The sequence below is a fragment of the Vidua chalybeata genome, chromosome 4, assembly GCF_026979565.1.
Source record: "Vidua chalybeata isolate OUT-0048 chromosome 4, bVidCha1 merged haplotype, whole genome shotgun sequence".
Classification (NCBI taxonomy): Eukaryota; Metazoa; Chordata; class Aves; order Passeriformes; family Viduidae; genus Vidua; species Vidua chalybeata.
Window position 1 is genome coordinate 5,407,784 of NC_071533.1, and position 18,645 is coordinate 5,426,428.

The window sequence follows — 18,645 nt, forward strand, 5'->3', positions numbered from 1 at the left end:
AATTTGTGTTGAATGGTGTACATGAATTTCTGGCTCTGAAGAAATGAATTTATTTCAGAAGAGTAGTTCTCACTGAACTCTCGGAGGCTTTTGCTGCGCAGCAGAAAGTGGTACTTGTTTTTGTTCTCTGAACAAGGGGCTATTTGCTCACTCAGGCTTGTTGTGGGAAGGTAACTTTGGTTTCTGTTGCTGCCAGTGATAATTCTGGTGTATTTCTTGAGCCACTGATTTGCTTAGTGAGCCGAAGTGTGTCACCCCCACTTGAAAGCTGTTTTTGCTCCTTGCTGCTTGCACCCTTCCAGCATTTGTGGAATGTTCTATATTCTTGGCTGTCAGGGTGTCAGTCTGACCAAATGCTCATCTCTGTTCCCCTGCCCTGAATGCCTGCCAAGCTGGCTTTGTTGTTTCCAGTGGAGAAAAATGGAACTGGGTAAACAAGATGTATTGATATGGCATATTATTTTCCATATTGAATTGGAAAGCAAGTTTGCAAATAGCTTGTTATGTATTGCCACTGTTAGGGAACTTAGTGCAGAAAAAAGATATATATTTATGCTGTATTCCTTCCAGGCTGTTTTTATCAGAGAAGGTAAACAGTATTTTTCAAATGTGAATCTTGCAAGAAATAGGTCAGAGCTGCAGTGTCTTCTCTGTTTATTCTGTCCTTCAAATGTGATTTTTGCAGTTCTCATGAGGATCAGATTGTCTTATAAATCTTAAAGGCAAGCTGTCTTTCCAAGAGCAATCACCTCACTGCCTTGGGATAGGAAGGGAAAATTCATGTTAGTTTTGACAAAATTTGAGTTTTGCAAATTGTTCCATCGCTTCCATATTGCCATTATATGAACCTGCTTTTTTTTTTTCTTCAAGGATGCTAGTACAGCTTGCTATGGTTTTGCTTTGCAGATTTGAACTTGAATGGGCTGCCTGAATGGTAGGTTCTTCTGGAAATCTGGATCATGAGGTGAATTTCATGCCAGGATGCCCTCAGGTCCCAGACTTGAGATATCTTTTGGGAAGCCCCAGTTTCCTTGGCAGTCTCTCAGGAAATGTCATGGTGCTGTGAGAGCTGCTTATGTCCTTCCTTCCTTACAGGAAAAAGAAAGTAAAATTCTCCAATGAACCATAATAAAGATGATAAAACCAGTTTTGTTCTGGAAAGCTGAAATCTTACAACTGTTTGTGTTGAAATCTTACAACTGTTTCTGAATTTTTTAAAATTCAGTTGTGCACTGTGCTGCTTATGGGATTTTTTTCCAGCAGAAAATTTCTCCCCTTCCCTCTTTTTCTTTCCTCTGGTGATCGTGTTTTTTTGGTATGTATTTCTAAACTAATCCAAATAATTTGGGATTAGATTTTAGGACATCTAATGCATATTTGCCAAAGAGAAGGACTGGAAGTCATGTTAAAAATATTTAGATTTCATGATATACAGATGTGTCTAAACTTTCCTTTGTCTATCAGATGTGGTGACAACATCTGTTTTCTTTTTTTTTTCCTTTCACTTTGTGTTCTTCACAGTTGAATAATTCAAAGGATAAATTGTGGCTTAGTCCTCCATGTAAACTGTGGCACAGGGACATGGTCAGGTTCCCCTCAGCACCTGCTCTGAGTTGAAGTTGAGTTCTGCCTGGACAGGGGAGCTGTTGTTGAGTGTGTCACTTTTTCATGTTGTTGGGTTCCTATTGGTGCAATCATTGCTTGATTTTGAGAGCATGTTGTATCTCGGGGTCTGTGGTGCTGGGATGACCCCAAGATTGTAAAAGTTCTCGTCTCCCAGCCCGTGCAGCCGAAGGAGGAGTCTGAAATGTGTAGGATCAGCTTCTCAAGGTTGTTTATTTTTCCTTATCTATAACATTCTTTCTCTGACCTGCCGAGCTCCATCTAGCAAGGAGGCCATGGCATTCTGTGTGCTGCCTTGGGTGGTGTTTACATTTTATATCAAAAGTTACATGTATTATGTTTACAATATTGTGCCAATACCTATCATCTATGTTAGACAGCCTGTCTCAAACCAATAGAAAAGTGTCACCATCACACCAAGACGTGGAGGACAAGAAGGCCAGGACATGCCCTCCATCTTGACCCCCTGAATCCTAGTCTAAAAAAGCCCCAAATTCTACTTTTTTTCACTCTGTGTTAACTCAAATATCACACTACTCAAACCTTTGTGGCTTGTAATTCCTCATACCAACCTTGACAACTTTTTCCACAGGCTAAAATCGAAGCCACAGGTGATTTTGACTTTGTGCCAAGGTCTCTGAGCCCCCTCCCAGGGTCTCAAGACAGCCAGGGCAGCCAGAGGGGTGTCCTGGACTTTAACAGTTGTAAACTAATGCAATGAATAATATAGTGTGTGTTCACTTTGAGGATAATGTCTGAAATGATGAGGTTAAATGAAAAGTAGGACTCAGATTCAAGTTCGAGATGAGAAAAGCATGAGAAAGGTGAGGGGGGTTCTTGACAATTTTCTAAGTCTCAGTAAAAATGCAATAATAATTGCACTTTTAACAGTCTTCTCAGGAACTCTTATGTGTACTTGAGCTTGTACCTGGATTTGGCAGTAATTCACATACAGAAATGTACTACTAGGTGATTGCCATGACAGATATATCTACTTCTTTTTATATACTGTTCTAAAGTTTCTTTTGTGCCATTTTCTGCCATAAATGGTGTACCCATGACTGTGGAAGATATTGTCACTCTTGTTACAGGACTAGCCAATGAAAATGGCAGCAGGGACAGCAGGCAGTTTTTGTGGTGTTTTTTTCTTTTTTTTTTTTGTTACCAAAACTGTGCATTCTTAGCTCATTACCCTTCTTCGAGAAATGAACCACTTAGAGTGGACAGGAGGATTTTCTTACACTGCTCTTTCTGGTGTGCAGGTCTGTGAGGAGGTGGGGACAGAAGGTTGGACTGCTTTTATCTTCCCTGGCACTGTCTGAGAGGGGCAGGTGGAGTTTTAGCCTACCTCCCTTACATTTATTTCTGTGCTGTGGAACCAGGTGTGGAGCTGTGGAGGGCTGAGCACAGCTGTGCTAGTGTTATGCTTGGATCCCCTGCGTGGGTATTTGTGCAGGAAAACTTGTGTGACTGAGCTGCACGAAAGAGTCGTAACCAAATAATTGCCTAGTAAATTCCTGGGAATGTATTTCCCTTGTACAAAAATATTTATAAAGGGAATGCTCATTTGCCAGTTTCGAGCAGAAGAAAATAAATTGAGGTGAAATTACAAAAGAACAGGGCAAAAGGAGATGCTTTGAAATCCATTGCACACACTCCTCTTCCACCTGCAGTTTCTTGGATCCAGAAAATGAACTGATGCCTCATTTCCACTCATATTACTTTTTCAAAATGGTTTTAGAACAACTTAAAAAAACCTCCCAAAACAAACCTACCAAAACACTCTATAAAACTATTAAAAGTAGTTTAAAAAAAGGATGATGTTCAAGCTTTATATGTTCTTTGACAAGCTTTAAATAACAGTGTGAATTATTACAAGTGTAGTTTTTCAATTATTTGCTTAGTGAGTAAAAGACTTTCTTTTTCTTTATTTTTTTTTAATTAAAACGGCTTACTGGATCTTCCCCCACTCTGCCAAAAGAAAACATTGATTAATTTCAAGCCTAGGGATAACTTTGGTGCAGTCTCTACAGAGATCTGGTAATGGTGATGGAAATTAAGTAGAAGTACTTAATGGTGATTTAGCTCTCTATGTCTTGCACTTAGCTTTAAAACTGACTATTTTTCAGTGAGTTTTGGTGGAGGTTCCAGATGAATTTAGTCTTATCTGTCTTGTCACTGGAGATGAGAAGGAGGAACAGTTAGCAATGCACAGATAAGTTTTCAAGGATTTTGGAAGGAAATAAACTTATGCAACTTTTTCATTAGCTTCATCTTCTGAAATCTGTCTCAGTGTGAACAGTATTATTTGTGTGGCTAAATCAGTAATACTAGCCATATTAATGTGTTTTGGTCATGTGAATTGTCCCAGTGAAGTGTAAATATGTCTGAAAAGAAATATTTGACACTCTTCAAGCATCAGAGTGAATCTGTTCTTGAAAATGCAGTGGTAATGGTTGAACTTTCAGGCTAATCACAAGATTTTTGTGCCACTGAAGGCAGAAATAACTGCTCCTTTGAAGAAATTTCAAACATATTCTGTGTAAGGACTAAAGCATCAACTCACAGCATGGATAGACAAAATTCTGAGTAATCTGCAAGTACTACAGCAAGGTATCTTATGAACAATTCAGTTCTGCTTCCAAGTGTCAAAACTACTTTCTGCAGAGCTTACCAATAAAACTATTTCCTGTCAAGCTGTGTACCAAAGGATGGAGCACCAGAAGAAGAATTTGTTCACCATTAAATAACTTCTATGTGTAGACATACTTTCAGAATATGGGGGTGGGGGGGGAAAGGCATGGGAAGCTGGGACTTAACTCTGCTTTTTATGTTTTGGATTCGGTCACAGTGGTCACTGTTATGTTAATATTTGAGGACAGACTAAATATTGAGAAAATTAAACATACATCCTGCCTGCAACACCAGTTAAAACAAGAAAGCCACCTACACTTGGTAGAAGGAATGGCTTCTTTTCAAAGCAATAAGCAGAAGTTACATAGCAGTGGATGTACAGAAATGTTTTTTGCTATGCTGAAACTACTCAAAATATAGAATGAGCGAAGTTTATATACTGGTGGCTGAGAGTGAGGGCTGCAAATGCTTGTGCTTTTTGATTTCTCTCTTGGTTAAACATCTTGTAGGCTTGTCTGTCTTGAGGGTGTTGGAAAAGTGATGGATTTAGTCCTTTGGTCTTGGGTTTCCTGGGGCTTCCAGTACTGAGAGGTGTACATTCTTTTCCCTTTTGTCTAATTTCCTCCCTTTGAAGTGGAGATCAGGCTTCCATTGAAAGCAGAGGTTGTCCAGATACATGGCATATGAACATCTGATTTTATTTGAGAGTACATGAAAGGCTTTTATTAGTTTCTTTTAACATTTCTGTCTCGTAATATCATCTTAAATCACACTCTGAAATGAAATCATAATAGTTGCCGCCTAGATTCCTTGTGTGTTGTAGAAAGCTTAATGCCTTATGTACAGGATTTCTCAAGACCTAGCTGAGATTTCAGCTGCGCTGTCTTCCATATGTTTGGAAAAAAACCCTTCATCATCTGCGTCCAATTTAGCAGAGAGCTGGAATGCTGGAAACATGTTTTTGTTCCTGGTGAAATAGAACTGCAAGCGCCGTGCGAGTGAAAGCATCACAGCGGAGTTGCTCCTCTGACTGAGCAAAGCGGAGGTGTCCAAGTTCATTCAGCTGCTTGTATTTATTTGTGGGTTTGGGTCCATATCTCTTTGGTGTGGGCTGAGCTGGAGGGCTGTGGTGAGCCCTCAATGAAGCCATTGGGTCAGCTGGGGTTCCACGTAGCTCTTGGTGCAGGGCAGAGCAGCCCTGCTGCTGCTGCTTCCCTGCTCCTGCTGCAGGTATTTGTGTGGGGATCTCGCGTGTTCTGAGCGAGCTGGCTGCTCCTGGAGCTTTCTCCCGCATCCTGGCAAGGACACCTGGTGATGTTTGGTATCTCAGTAGCTGATACTTAGGCTCTTCAGCAGGCAGGTAGGTGATGCTGCTCTCTTACAGTGCCTAGTCACGAATAGCAACCGGATTAGCAATTTTCTTGTTTGTTTTGCTGAAACACGTGGCAAATTTCATCATCCAAAGAGGCAAAGTGTGTTGGTGCTTGTTGGTGTGTTTTGTATATGTCTTGTCCAGATTCCTTTACTGGCCTATTGCTGTGAAGCTGAATGCCTTCCACAAACAATGTCTGACATCTGCTATCTCTGCTGGATTGTTTTTCTCTGTGTCAACTTGAAAATTGTATGTATAAAGTGATTTTTTTTATTTATTTGAAACTTCCAGGGCATTTGACTGTTTTGTTAGGAAATGCAAGTTCAGATAAATGTTTTTGATGAGTCTTGCTCTTTACACTTAACAGCTCTGAAGTGGCACCAGCAGTATTATGTCTTTGAAAAGACAAAGGCCTTAGGAATCATTGAATACAAAAAAGTGAAGAATTAGAAAAGCTTTGTCAGTGCTAATATAAGAAGAGAAGTCAGGTCACAAGACAATAATCAGGGCATCTGTTCTGCAAACTCCCAAATCACCATATTCTTTGTGTTTTCTAGAAAACCCAGCTGTTGCTACAATGTTGTGTATTTGCACTGGCTAATCTATTTTGTTAAAAGGTTAATTATCTTTCTCCATTTGTAAAGGTTAAAATATTGTCTTGAGAACCACTGTCTCTTGGAAGAGAATCTGAAGAATCCTATTCCATCTGCATCTGTTCTAATTAAACTTGGTTCCTGAATTTGGATGAATGATGGATCAAGCTGATAAACCACAGAATTCTATGTAAAAATTGCTTTCTATGTGGTTGATACCTAGAGATTTTACCTTCCAACTTAGAAGAGCAGAGTTATTTTTCAAATCATTATCTGATCAAGAGAAGATGAAAAAGAAAGGGTGTAGTTAGGGTTGCAGATACAGAGAAAGAGGAAGTATGAAGTTACTAGGAGGCTGGATTAATTTAATTGCCTTACATTGGTTTTTCTGCAGTGTCTGTTCTAGAGGTTGGTTGTGAGTATGATTCCTTGAGAAAAATTGTCCATAACTGGTAGTTGTAAAATAATAAAAGCCACAGTTGTAGCTTTCACCTAGCTCTACTGAGCTGGCTTTGCAAATGGAATAAACTGTGGTGCTGATTGTTTTAGCAGTCAACTCATGTAATTCATACTTTCCAGAATGCACCTTATTCTGCAAAAAGAAATACTCAAACAATCTGTGCTTTGGCAAAGAAGGAGCTGCTTGAGTTTGTGAGACCCTGATTTAAACTTCATTTGGTTTCCTGCACTGATGAAACATGTTGGTTTTGAAATGCAGGATAGTGTTGGTGCAGGTCATAGATAACCTGAAGGTTACAAGCAAGGCAAAAAAGGTGGCCTTTTCTTCTTTGTGAAAATAAAGAACAAAAAAATCAAGAAAGCAACAGTGCAGAGCCATGATGGTCATATGGAGAGAGATGGGGTGTTTTTGGGGTATGGGTGGCAAGGCTTCTCTGCTGTTTTGACTACAGTAATGTGAAATAGTAAGGCCTGTCTGACTGGAGGTGATAACCTCCTTTCCCTTGGGCATGCTGATGTTCCCCTCTTTAGATAGTGACTTACAGAAAACACAGACTCTCCTTACTGTGAAGGGAGTTAATAAGAAAAGGTAGATTTTGCTGATTTGTTCTTGATGCTATTTTATGCTGTTAATGACCTCTGTCATTCATAGTGGAAGAAATTTATATTCTCAGGATACCTCGCCTCTCTTAAATTAGATAAATGGAATAAATTGAACTCTGTAAATATGAACATGCTCAGCACAGTCTCAAAGTGCCTACCGATCCAGGACCCGCTATCTTTGGATTATTTTTCTTTTCCTTTTACAACTGTTTTTCTGAAGTGTTAGTCCTAGTTCATGTCGCTCTCTCTTTTTGTACCCTGCTTAAAACCTGGAGAGTGCCCAATGTTGTTTGCTTCTAGTTGGTGCGTTTTTAAAAAAAAAAAAAAAATCTAACCAGAATGTTTTCCTTAAGTTTTATGTAGGTAAGTAACATATACATGTTTGCTGGTTTTGAATCCTTTTAGGTGAATAACTTAACTTGGTTTTCCCTTTTTTCATTTTGGGTGCAGCAATGTCAGTTAAAGATGCTTACATGCTTTCAGCTGGCTTTCAGGTCACTGAAGGTAACCAGTTACTTGCTGAAGTGTTCTTGACTCTAGTTCTGCTTCTCCTTCAGCTCACATGGCACAGTAGTGACCAGAAAGAGACAGACGAACATAAAATGCTTTTAGGGAAGGTGTGCTCACCTTTTAACTGGGGGTTACGATGGTGGAGTGTGAAGACTCTGGATGCAACACAGCAGAGTTGGCTTTGCTCTTAATGGTTCCTTTAGTACAAGCTGGAAAAGCAGATGTTAGCATCCATGCACAGATTGACCTTTCAAAGGATAAGGACCCCATGAATTTATTCCACTCCCCCATATGAATTCATTTTAGAGTCAAAGGATAGTGTTGGTGCTGATTTAGGAATTCAGGGACAGTATTCACTTCACTTAGAGCTTTACTGGAAAGGGCAATACCACAATGGTGTTATTTTTTTTCATTTACTAATACATGATCATTTTTAATTTACTAAAACAACTTAGGTGGCATGACATACACACTGCTGCTTTCTGAAATACATAGGAAGGACTGTGGACTCTCTTTTTCTGATGTAAACTTGGTATTAAAAAAGTGAAATGTTAGTTCTTTAAGTATGAATTAATGCTTTTCCTGGGCAGAAGATGGAAATGTCAACTACCCAAAGTAATGGTGCTTATTTAGAGTTGGCTTTTTCAGTGGAAAGACACACATCTGCTTTTTAAAAATTTGACTATATTGTCTCCAGTATTCTAGCATGGAAATTTATGTCAGTATGGTTAATGTTTTTAAGTGACAGAGGCAATTACTGTGAAACATTTCTGAACAGCATTAAAATGATACTGATTCCTGTTTAAAAGTAGGTCTATTTAAAGTTTAGGTCCTGCTAGGGTTGGCACGCAGAGAGGACACAAATCTTGGCTCTGGTACTAAGTTTAGTAGGAATGGAAGCAGATGCATCTCTGAGGTTGCCAAATTTGAGCCTTTGGTTCTGACTTGCCTGTGTTTGAGTTGGGACAGTGTCAAGATACTCTCTGAGGCTGGGTGGGTGCTCACTACCTGTGTACAGTATGTGCCTACCTGCTGAATATCCATGTACTCCTCTGGATGCATACAGGACAGCTGGAAATGGGAATGGTAATTCTGGATGCAGGCAGGCACAGGCTGTAACTCTGTCAGTTCCTTTGGTACACTGGGGCAGGATGTTCCCACGTGCATATCTGTGATGCCATGATCCTTCTGGGCAACACATGGAAGTGGGAGAGATTTGCTTCAGAGGAATCTCTCAGCAGATCATCAAGTGCTGCTGTTACTTAACTTCCTTTTACTGAAAGGAATAAACGTTACATTGTGCAGAACAAAGCAGAGGAAGTAATTTTGCATGAAACGTTCATAGCAAATAGGTTCAAAATAAGTCCATGGATTTCTGTTTGTCAAATGTGAACTAATGTAAGACTTTAAAGGTCATTGTGTGCTGAGTTGAGGTGGGTTGAACCTTCCTTTGTTTCCCCTGAGGCTTCTATAGAGGCACCCAGAGATGAGGTTCCTTCTGCTCTGAACATCTGAGTATCTGGAGAGATGTTGCTAGCCAGTACTTGCCGGTACTCTTTTTGCCAAAGTTGGGACTTTGCTGGGACTACATTTGCTCTGACCAAGAGAGGAGTTCGAAGTGTGCTGCAGGCAGTAAATACTTGTCTTTCTTCCTCCCACTCTCCAGCAGCTACAAACTTTTTCTGCAGAACCTGTGAGCTCCTTTGATTTGCAAGTACTGCAGCAGATTTGGGAGGAGGCTTTTGCTGCCATAGACGAACTGGAATGTATTTTTGCTGCTTGGCAGCATATTTAGTGAATGTCATTTGTAGCATCTTAATTCTCTCGGTCAGTTTGAAAAGGAATGTGCAAGGTCTGAACTGCTGTGAATTGGACAACATGAAAAGTCCTGTTGTGTTGGGTTTCCTAAAAAAGCATTCAGCCTTGTTTCATTCTCAGTGATTCACTGTCAGAGGGCTGCTGACATCTGTACTCAGATGTTTTTTTGCCACCAGTCTTTAAGAACAAAGAGTGGTGCTAGAGATTATTTTTATACTTTGAGAGATCATCTGCTGAGATCATGCTTGGGCACAATCTTAATCAATTCTTTTGTAAGTGAAGCCAGTATCTGCTGAAGTATTCACCACTCACGTGTGGGAATTAAGTTACATTTAAGCTGCCCTTATGACTACTTTCTCCATGTAAAGTATGAAGTTGTAAACAGGGTTTATGTATTTCCAGTGTCAGATATTCAGAGGCAGTGTTACCCTTTGGTTGGAAGAGACATCTGGGACTTGAAATGTCTTTCAGCTGTTCCAGATGCTGCTTTTGACTTGCTCCCTGACCTTTTCACTGCTCAGTATTTCAGCTCCTGAGACTTGTCAGCTGTTCTGCATTTTTTTTGTCCATCTTGCATCACTTGACCCTTTCAGCTATCAGAGGCTCTTTATTGCCTTGCCTGTAGATTTCAAAGCTTCTCCAGATAGTTACAGCTGATATTCTGCTGTATGCAGTTCACCTCTAGCATTGCAGCTTGTGCAGAATAAGACACTTGAAATGGAAGTCTGGGCAGAAACCTGGAAGGTTAAGGACCTCTCCATTCTAATGATAGAATAGTTTTGTGCTGGGAGGGACCTTTTAAAGGTCACCTAGTCCAACCCCTCTGCAATGAACAGGGACACCTTCACTTTTCCAATCGCTTTGGTAGCAGCAACCTTGTCTCGCAACTGTGTGCTACCATGTGAGGAAGAAGCTGGGGGGATATATACATAATGGTTAGCATGCAAAAAAGCATAAAAGAGATAGTGTTATCCTTGGAAGTTGTTGCTGAAGTTGTTCAAAACCCTTTCCCTGTGCTGTGACATTTTGCAGCCACTCCTAAATCAGGTATGGTGTATCTGTACCGCAGCAATGACACCCAGACGGATTGTGTGCAAGTGTCTGCCGGTTACACAAGTCTTCTACAGGTGGAGTCCATCTCCACCCAAAAAAGTTAGTGAGATTAGGAAGTGATGGTGAGAACCAAGTGTCCTTTCTAGATGTCAGGAGAGAATCTGTAATCAACAAAGTGCTCTTAGCTTTGCAATTTTGTTATGACTCCTGCCGCCGCAGCAGTGGTGGGAGGACAAGAAAGGAGAAAGCTGCTGTGTGGATTTTCACAGAATAGGACCGAATGGCAAGGGCAGCAAAAGTTAAAGCTGTGAAAATTGCTCCAAATGCTGATCTGACAGTCTGATGTGATGCTGCAGTAACAGAAAGGCTGCAATTGCTTTGCTTTTACAAAACTATGCACGTGTTTACTAACACTAGTCATTATCACAGAAAATAAATATACACATGCAGAAATGGATGTTTTCAAAAGTCCCTGACCAAATTTGCTAACTAACTCCTGTTGTAATTTACAAGAAGTTGAATGTAGTCTTACATTCTTTATAAATCCTCAAGTCTCGTTTTATTTGGGCTGTTTAGAGCTGTGTTTGGATTCCTGTAAGAAAACAGCAGGCTTCTAAAAGGTTTTGGCTGGTCTAAGAATGTGTTAGAAGGTTCTGACATGAAAATGCAAATGAGGTACTAAGGAGTTGTATTTGACCAAGCCCTCAATTTTCTGGCTGAGTTACTGGGTCTTGGTTTTTGAACTGATCCCAAAATGTATTGAAAAAGTAATGATGTCTTTCCCTCAGCTTCACCAGGCAGTGAATATCACCTGCTACAGTTTGACTGCTGATAACACCTCTCACCGTTTTTTATTGCCTAAGGAGCAATTCTTTAGGCCTTGGAATTAAAATTCTTTCAAGCCACATACATTCAGGCTGTCCCTGTTAGGACAAAAGTGAGAGTGAGGAATGCAGAACAGCCAGATGATCTGTGCCTAGGATCGTTACTGCCAGTGCTCCAAGAGGTTTGTTAGGTGTCTCAGAAAACCTTTTGGATAAATGTATAATGTCTGTTCTAAAAGTTTGTGGAAGAAAGCTACTGGCAAGTGCACTGCTGCAGGTTTGGAAAAGAGTGAGAGAGAAATGCTGTAAAATCTCTCCTGGCAGTGACAGAAACTGAGACATGCTCCATGCAATGTAAAAATGCTAAGCACAAACAGAAAATGAGCTTAGAAAGCTATTAAGTATATTTTTACCTCTTTGACATGTTTTTCCTTCCATGTGCAATATCCCATTGACACAACAGATGAGTAGCAACTGATTTGAAGTGTCCTGATGGTGGGAAATAGGCTAGTCTTCTGCTTCCTGCAGCAGTTGCTTACAAGCTTGTGCCTCTGTTTCAGCAGAGATTCAGGTGTCTTGGGATGACTTAAGAGCAAGATGAATGCTGACAGTGTTTTCACATACTAAATGTTTTTATGAAGTTGCTACTGAGCAAGACTAAATAAAAAATAAATTGAAAGGAAACTCATTGGTTGAAGGCAGGAACTCTGAACCTGAAAGATACCAATAAACTCAGGCACTTAGGCTCTGTGTAGCTTGTTAGGAGAAGGGAACCCAAAACTGGACATCACTTGGAAAGAGGTGTAAGTGCTGAAGTGTTAATCTAGTTTTACATAGCACCATTGTGTCACAAAAACTTCTATGAATTTTGTGTGTATATGTATTTGGCAGATATGTTCATCAATAACCAATCCTATTGTTGCTGCAAAATTGCAGCCTCTTACTGCCTATCTGTCCACGTGTTTGGTGTAGAGAAGTCATGTCTGTGTAGTGTTGTGTGTGCCTGCTCCTTTGTGAGAGCAAGGGAATTAGAAGAGACGGGCTGAAAGAGTATGGATCTGGGGCAGGCACTCTGGCAGCTTCCCACTTATTTCCATTTTGTGCTGGGCTGACATTGGGCTGCAAAGAACAGCATTTGAGCAGTGGCAAAGATGAAGAGTTACTGGAAGTGAACTCTGCTGATATTTTGCATGCTTGAAATGTGCTATCTTGGCCATGAGAAATTTCAGTGGGAAGAAAAACATTGACTGCAAACCACCAGGGTTTCTTGCCAAACAGATCATCTTCATTCAGTCCTGTGACTATTCTTATAACTGGATTTGGTGTGCTTTAATGAGTTTCTCTGACTATTTCCTGGCAAAATGCTGGGCTCTGGGGGAGATGCCCAATTTAATAATTCAAGTATTGAGTGAGTGGTAGCTGAGGAGAAACACTTCCCTGCTTTCTGTGCCTGCTGCCGGCACAGACCTTCCACATTGGCAAGGAGAACATAAGTGCAGTTAGTTGCCTTCTAGACAGACCAGTGAGAGAGGCAAGTGGCTTTATTGGGAGCAGAAGAAGGTTGGACTGAGGCCAGCAGTGGTAGATGGTGATGGTCTCCATGGACCAGGAGATGTTGATGCAGAGCCAATGTGTCAGGGAACATTTCTCATTTTGTTTGCTTTGCGCTCCCGATGTCCAGACAAGCCCAGGAGAGTGAGCCCACAGGCAGCCCCAAATGAATATATTGTATAGAATTTATTCAGTTCTGGTCATTACCTAAATTGGAGGCTGGCCAAGTCAGTAGAGTTGACTCTGGCAGCAGGTACAAGTTGTGTTTCCTGTTGAGAAGATGAGTTTGAGGAATATTCTCATTTAGTGCTGAAAATTCATGGCTTTCTGCCTCTTCTTATGAGACTGAGAGGACTTGGAGTATGTTGATGTAATTCCACACTTTGTCATGTGTTGTTTACATACTGTTTGCACCTCACTGTTCTCTGCATCGGTGCCAGCACCCTGATATTTCTGCAATTTATTTTTATGATCTTAGTGTTGAAACAGCTGTAAAAACAAGTAGTGAAAGTGAGCCAGCTGCTGGAATTTCTGATTCCAAGTCTGGTTTGTAGTAGGCAGACATTGAAAGGGAAGGGTATATGGAAAACAACAAATAAACTTAATCTCAGGACTAAATGCAACCAAGTCAGGTGGCTGAATTTTTTACTGCTAAGGAGAGTTAAATCACTAATGAATACAGCTTTTTTTTTTTTTTTTTTTTTTTTTTTTTTTTTTTTTGGATGGATGGATGGAGCATGTCTAAGGATATATTACTGCTTTAAAGGAGATCTTACACTGTCCTGTGAGGACTTGGGAGCAGTAGACCTGTTGTCTCTCCTACACCTCATGTGTTTTAATATTGCAGAAATAGATGGAAATTTTACCGGACAAAGAGATGGAGATGTATTAACATCTTCCTTGGCTAGATAAAAATCCATATACTTTGTACACTGATATCAGCATCATTGGCATGTGACTTCATGAAAGAAAATAAAAAGTTGTCTTTCATCCAAACATCTAATTGGTTTTGACTTTGGTATTTAGATTCTTGTTTATGGTGTTAAGTGTAATAGGGACCTGATGTCTTCAGCACTGCAGTGACACACATAGATACTGTATTTAAACTCCTTTGTCCCTGCCTTGAGGCTTACCTGGGCAGCAGAGATGTGCTGATCAGCTTAGCAGTTGTGCACCAAGGAGCACAGGGTAGCCTGTGGGTAATGATTTTGTTCCTTTTGTCGGTTGCAGTAATTTACCTGCTGTTTACAATGCTTTCCGTAAAATATTTCACTAATTCACCTTCTAAAGGTGTGAGTTGGAAGGCTGCTTCTTGGTCCAAGCAAAACCCAGCAGCATCCAAGAGTTTCCTGTTCATATTCAGAAAATGCCAATTATGAGTTGGGTGCATTTCCTTTTGGTGAGAGGGTGTTGTGGTCTGAGGACTTGTCAGCTGGTTTGTTTTTGTCCTTGCAATTGTAACCACAGACACACACAAAAAAAAAATCTTTATCTGCTCTGCAGAGAGCCAGACACGTTTATATGTTTTGTGGTGCCATTTGGCTCAAGTAAATCTCACAGTACAAGTGTTCTGGGTGACTCTAGGTGAACCCTAAAGAGACAGGAGAAAGATTTCCTTTCTCTGAGAAGAATACCAAGTGATTTAAGTTTTGATCCTGCAATTTGTACTTTGCTGAAACTTCTGTGCTTGGGTTGAGGCCTGTGAACTTCAGTGGCACAGGTCATTGAGGAGTTGTAATCATGGCAAGCAGACTCCAGGATCCAGCCCAGACCAGGGATGTGAAAATTGTGTGTGGGTATTAAAAGAAAAAGCTGTAAACACAGAACAGAGGTGGCAACTGGAGAAGTTGTTCCAAAGGGGATGTGTGAGCAGTAGGAAAAGGGAGCCAAAGCAAAAAAAGTGCTGAAAACCACTTCGGATGGAATCTATTGATTCCTTCTGTTGTTGTGATTTATTTTATGGTGATGTAACACTGTGTATTAATTGTCAGAGGGATGCCTCATCTGTCAAATGAGTGTGTTATCTGTGTTTCTAGTCTGCCTTAGAAACTGAGGGCATCCCTTTGCAATGGCAAAGCTGATACCCTGTCATGATGTTCAGTGAAGGTTTTGTTGCTGTGTAGGGGACCTAGAGCAGGAGTGCCAGCCTTAGACTCACTAACCCACTTAGCCAAAGTGAGAACTTTGAAGCCTAAATGTTCTTAGTCAGAGATGTTTGCTGCCTGCAATGTCAAGAATATTTCATTCTTTTTCCCAACCTGATGTTTGGAAACAAAAAGCTATCTAAGAAGGCAGCTTTTCTGGGCCCTAACAGCTGTGCAAGCTCCTGATGAGGCAAGAGATTTCCAGTGGTAGTCTGGAAAGAAGAGAAACATGTTGTTCCTCAAACACTTAGTGAAATTTCATGATTGATTTTGCACACTGTTGTGTTTGTGATCATAGTCACATTTTATTCTGGTTAGGTATAAACTTTTTGGTACATGTAGGTTTCGGTTTGATCTGTATTTTAACTGGAAATGCCAGAACTTGCAACTCAAAATTGTTTGCTTGTGCTCTAGACTGAATAGGAGATCAGGAAAAGCTTTTTGACTGTGAAGCTTAAGCATGTTACTACATGATTATATGTACAAAATCCATCAGGAAGAGTCATGACTGTCCAGAAATGGTTAAAAGGTATAGTTTCAAGAAGGCCAAAACGCTGCATGAAACTTTTGTCAAGTATAGTTCCACAATTCAGCTCTAGTTTTGACACAGTTCTTGTGCCTTAAGATGGGCCAAAATTCTTCATGATTTGCCAGATGTCTGTAACAAGTGTCTGGGCACACACTCACTTCAGTCAGGGGTTGCTTGTTCGAGGTGATGTGCAACTATTCGTGTATTTGCTGTCCCTCTTCCTTTAAATGGACTTCAGTAAAAGAAGTAACAACAATAATAACAGAAAAAAAAAAACCCTCCTGTCTGGTGGAGGAAAATTCAGCTTTGGTGAAGCAGAGGCTTTTTAAACATTCCCTGAAAGCCCTAAGCCTGCCAAGGAATTTTAAATGGGGACCTCCAGTAGTCAGCTGCTTTCCTTAGTCTGAGGAAGTACTCGAAGTTCATTCCTTGTTACTGCCTGTAACGCAGCAGAACTCACCCTAAGAAAGAGCTGATGTCTTCTTCAGTGCTGGTCAAAATGTCTTGCATAGCAGTTGAACAAAACTTTTGCCTCTAGCCTGCTTTTTAGCAGCTCATCATTATTTTAGTATTTTACAGGTGAGTAGTAGTTCTCTCAGCTGATGGGGGTGCTGGTATGAGAACAAGCAGGCAGATGGCAAATGCTTTTCTAACACACTTCTGTAGCTGAGGTCTTTCTTTTCCAGCTGTGTTGAAAGGAGCGAGTTACTGCCTGGACAATAATGTAATAATTTTACCTTTTCCTCTTGTTTGCCCAACAGGACAGTTGCCCATTCCCAGTATGGAAGAACACAATGGCTCTTCAGAGACTCCTGCCCTGAGCCAAGGGCAGCATGTTGCCATCAAGTGTGGGTGGCTGCGGAAGCAGGGGGGCTTTGTCAAGACGTGGCACACGCGCTGGTTTGTCCTCAAGGGGGACCAGCTCTACTATTTCAAAGATGAAGATGAAACCAAGCCCTTGGTAAGTGAAAGGAGGAGATAGGATGGGAGGTCAGGGAGAAAAGTATGTTAATGCAAGCAGAATCGTCTGGAGTGTAAAGCACCAAACTTCTCCATCTCTGTCACTGACTCAGTGTTGGATTTGGCATTTTGATTGCACTGAGTCAGGCCCTGGCAGTTAATGTGGTTTCCCCATCAGACTCATTTCTAAAACTTCCTTTCCCAGGTCAGGTTTTCTCATTTCTGCATTTTAAAAGGAGAGAAGTATACAGGAAGTTCAAGTAGCAAAAATCATCAGTCAGATGGACTTGACTGAGGCAGATTAATAAGCTGTATTTGAGAAGATACTGCTTTTTTTTTTTTTAAGTTTTTTTTTCTGCTTACTATGCAGCGTGTCCCTGCTTTGTGTCTTCCCAAATAAGACCCTAGCCTGAATACATTGCCATCTGTAATACGGAACAGACTGGTGCGTGCCTGGCTGGTTCTGCTGTGGTGATTTACTGCTCCTTAACCCTCATCTCTTTTCCTATTTATTTAGCTTTTTCATCAGCATGCTTCAGGGCTGCCTAGCCCCAGAGTGCCATAGGAGTAGAGTTAAACAGTGCTTCCTCTTGGGTCAGGGCAGGCCTGAGCTTCTTTGATAGTAAGGATCTCCTGCTAGCACCTACAGGGGTATGATAGTCTCATGTATTAATGATTTTCCAGATGTATGTGACTTTCAAAAAAAGCTTTGATATCTGTGAATTACTTCTGTGCAGGTACTAAAATATGATCATCACACTCACATTTTTGATGGCTACTAAATTTCTGATGGCATACCTTTTGCATGGAGTTTCACAGGGAGTTCTCAGAGATGTAAAACCCACCTAACCCAGTTTCCTGTATGGAACAGTCATGACACTTGGCTGAGCTTTACAGCTTGCATTGTGGTGCACATAATGAAGAAAAGTATTCAGTCTTGAGGAAATGGTTTCCAAAGTGTGAGTTAATTTCTAAGTACCTATTTCACAGCCTTGGTAGCTGTTTTCCCATAAAATTATCTCAGCTAGTATAGGTTAATCAAATAACACACTATATATTTAAATAAATTGTATGATATGATGACTACTTTGAATATGAAATACTTCATAATTTTTGGGAAATACAGCATATCTTCCACTATATATATTTTTAATCAAGAGTGTAAAAAGCAGCCATCAAAGTAAAATGTTTGTGGGCCAGATCCTGGGTTTCCAGAATATAACTCTGCTTCCTAGTACTTGATATCTGCTAGGATATTTGCATGCAAAGACTTCATGGCTTTTTAAGAGGTAGCATAATGCTGTGTTTCATGGAACCTTCTACAGCCCAGAGCCCAAATTTTCTTCTTGTCCATCTGCTACTGACCCATGGAATGGCTTCAGAAATATCCTATTGACTTTGCTGCTTCCCTTTTTTCAAATGGAGGTGGTGAGTCTGATCTGATACTTGAGATAGGTTAGATAGCAGCTTGTGAAATAATGAAAAGCTTATTTGAATTTTCCACTTTTGTCTCAAGCAAGTTCCTAAAGAAATATAAAGTAGGGTGGGAAAAGCGCTGAGAGAAGTGTAACTTAAAAGTATGCCGATGGGTTTGGAAAATTAATGGGCCTGTCCAAATTAGATTCAGTCAATAGCTCACCTTGGTATAGCTTTTGAAATGTTTCCGAAACAAACTGCACAAGTGTCAGTGCCTGAAATATGTCCCAGGTTCAATGCCTATACAGAACTATTTTTTTCCCATTACATTGAAGGGTTTGCTGCATTAACTGTGACAAGAAAATCACTATGACCTTCTGGGAACCCTGTTGTTCTTGCTCTGGAGAGCTAGAGCAAAGAACTCCACTGATAAGAAGAATTTTCAGTGCATAGGGATATTAGGAAATGGCAAGCATATTTTGTTATATTGGATCTATTGTATTTTGTATATATTGGATCTTTGTTTACTACTGGATTGTACAGTCTGTACAATTTA

At 40.4% G+C, this 18,645-nt stretch overlaps 1 protein-coding gene across 3 annotated transcripts in view; it reads left to right on the forward strand.

The window, feature by feature from the left end:
- ARHGAP24 (Rho GTPase activating protein 24) overlaps positions 1-18,645 on the forward strand; it is a 183,510-nt gene that overhangs the window by 14,320 nt on the left and 150,545 nt on the right. For all 3 annotated transcript variants that reach the window (XM_053941794.1, XM_053941792.1, XM_053941793.1), the window contains exon 2: positions 16,475-16,674. In XM_053941794.1, the coding sequence (XP_053797769.1) occupies positions 16,495-16,674 (180 nt within the window). In that variant the 5' untranslated portion in view covers positions 16,475-16,494. The remainder of the gene's footprint in view (positions 1-16,474; positions 16,675-18,645) is intronic.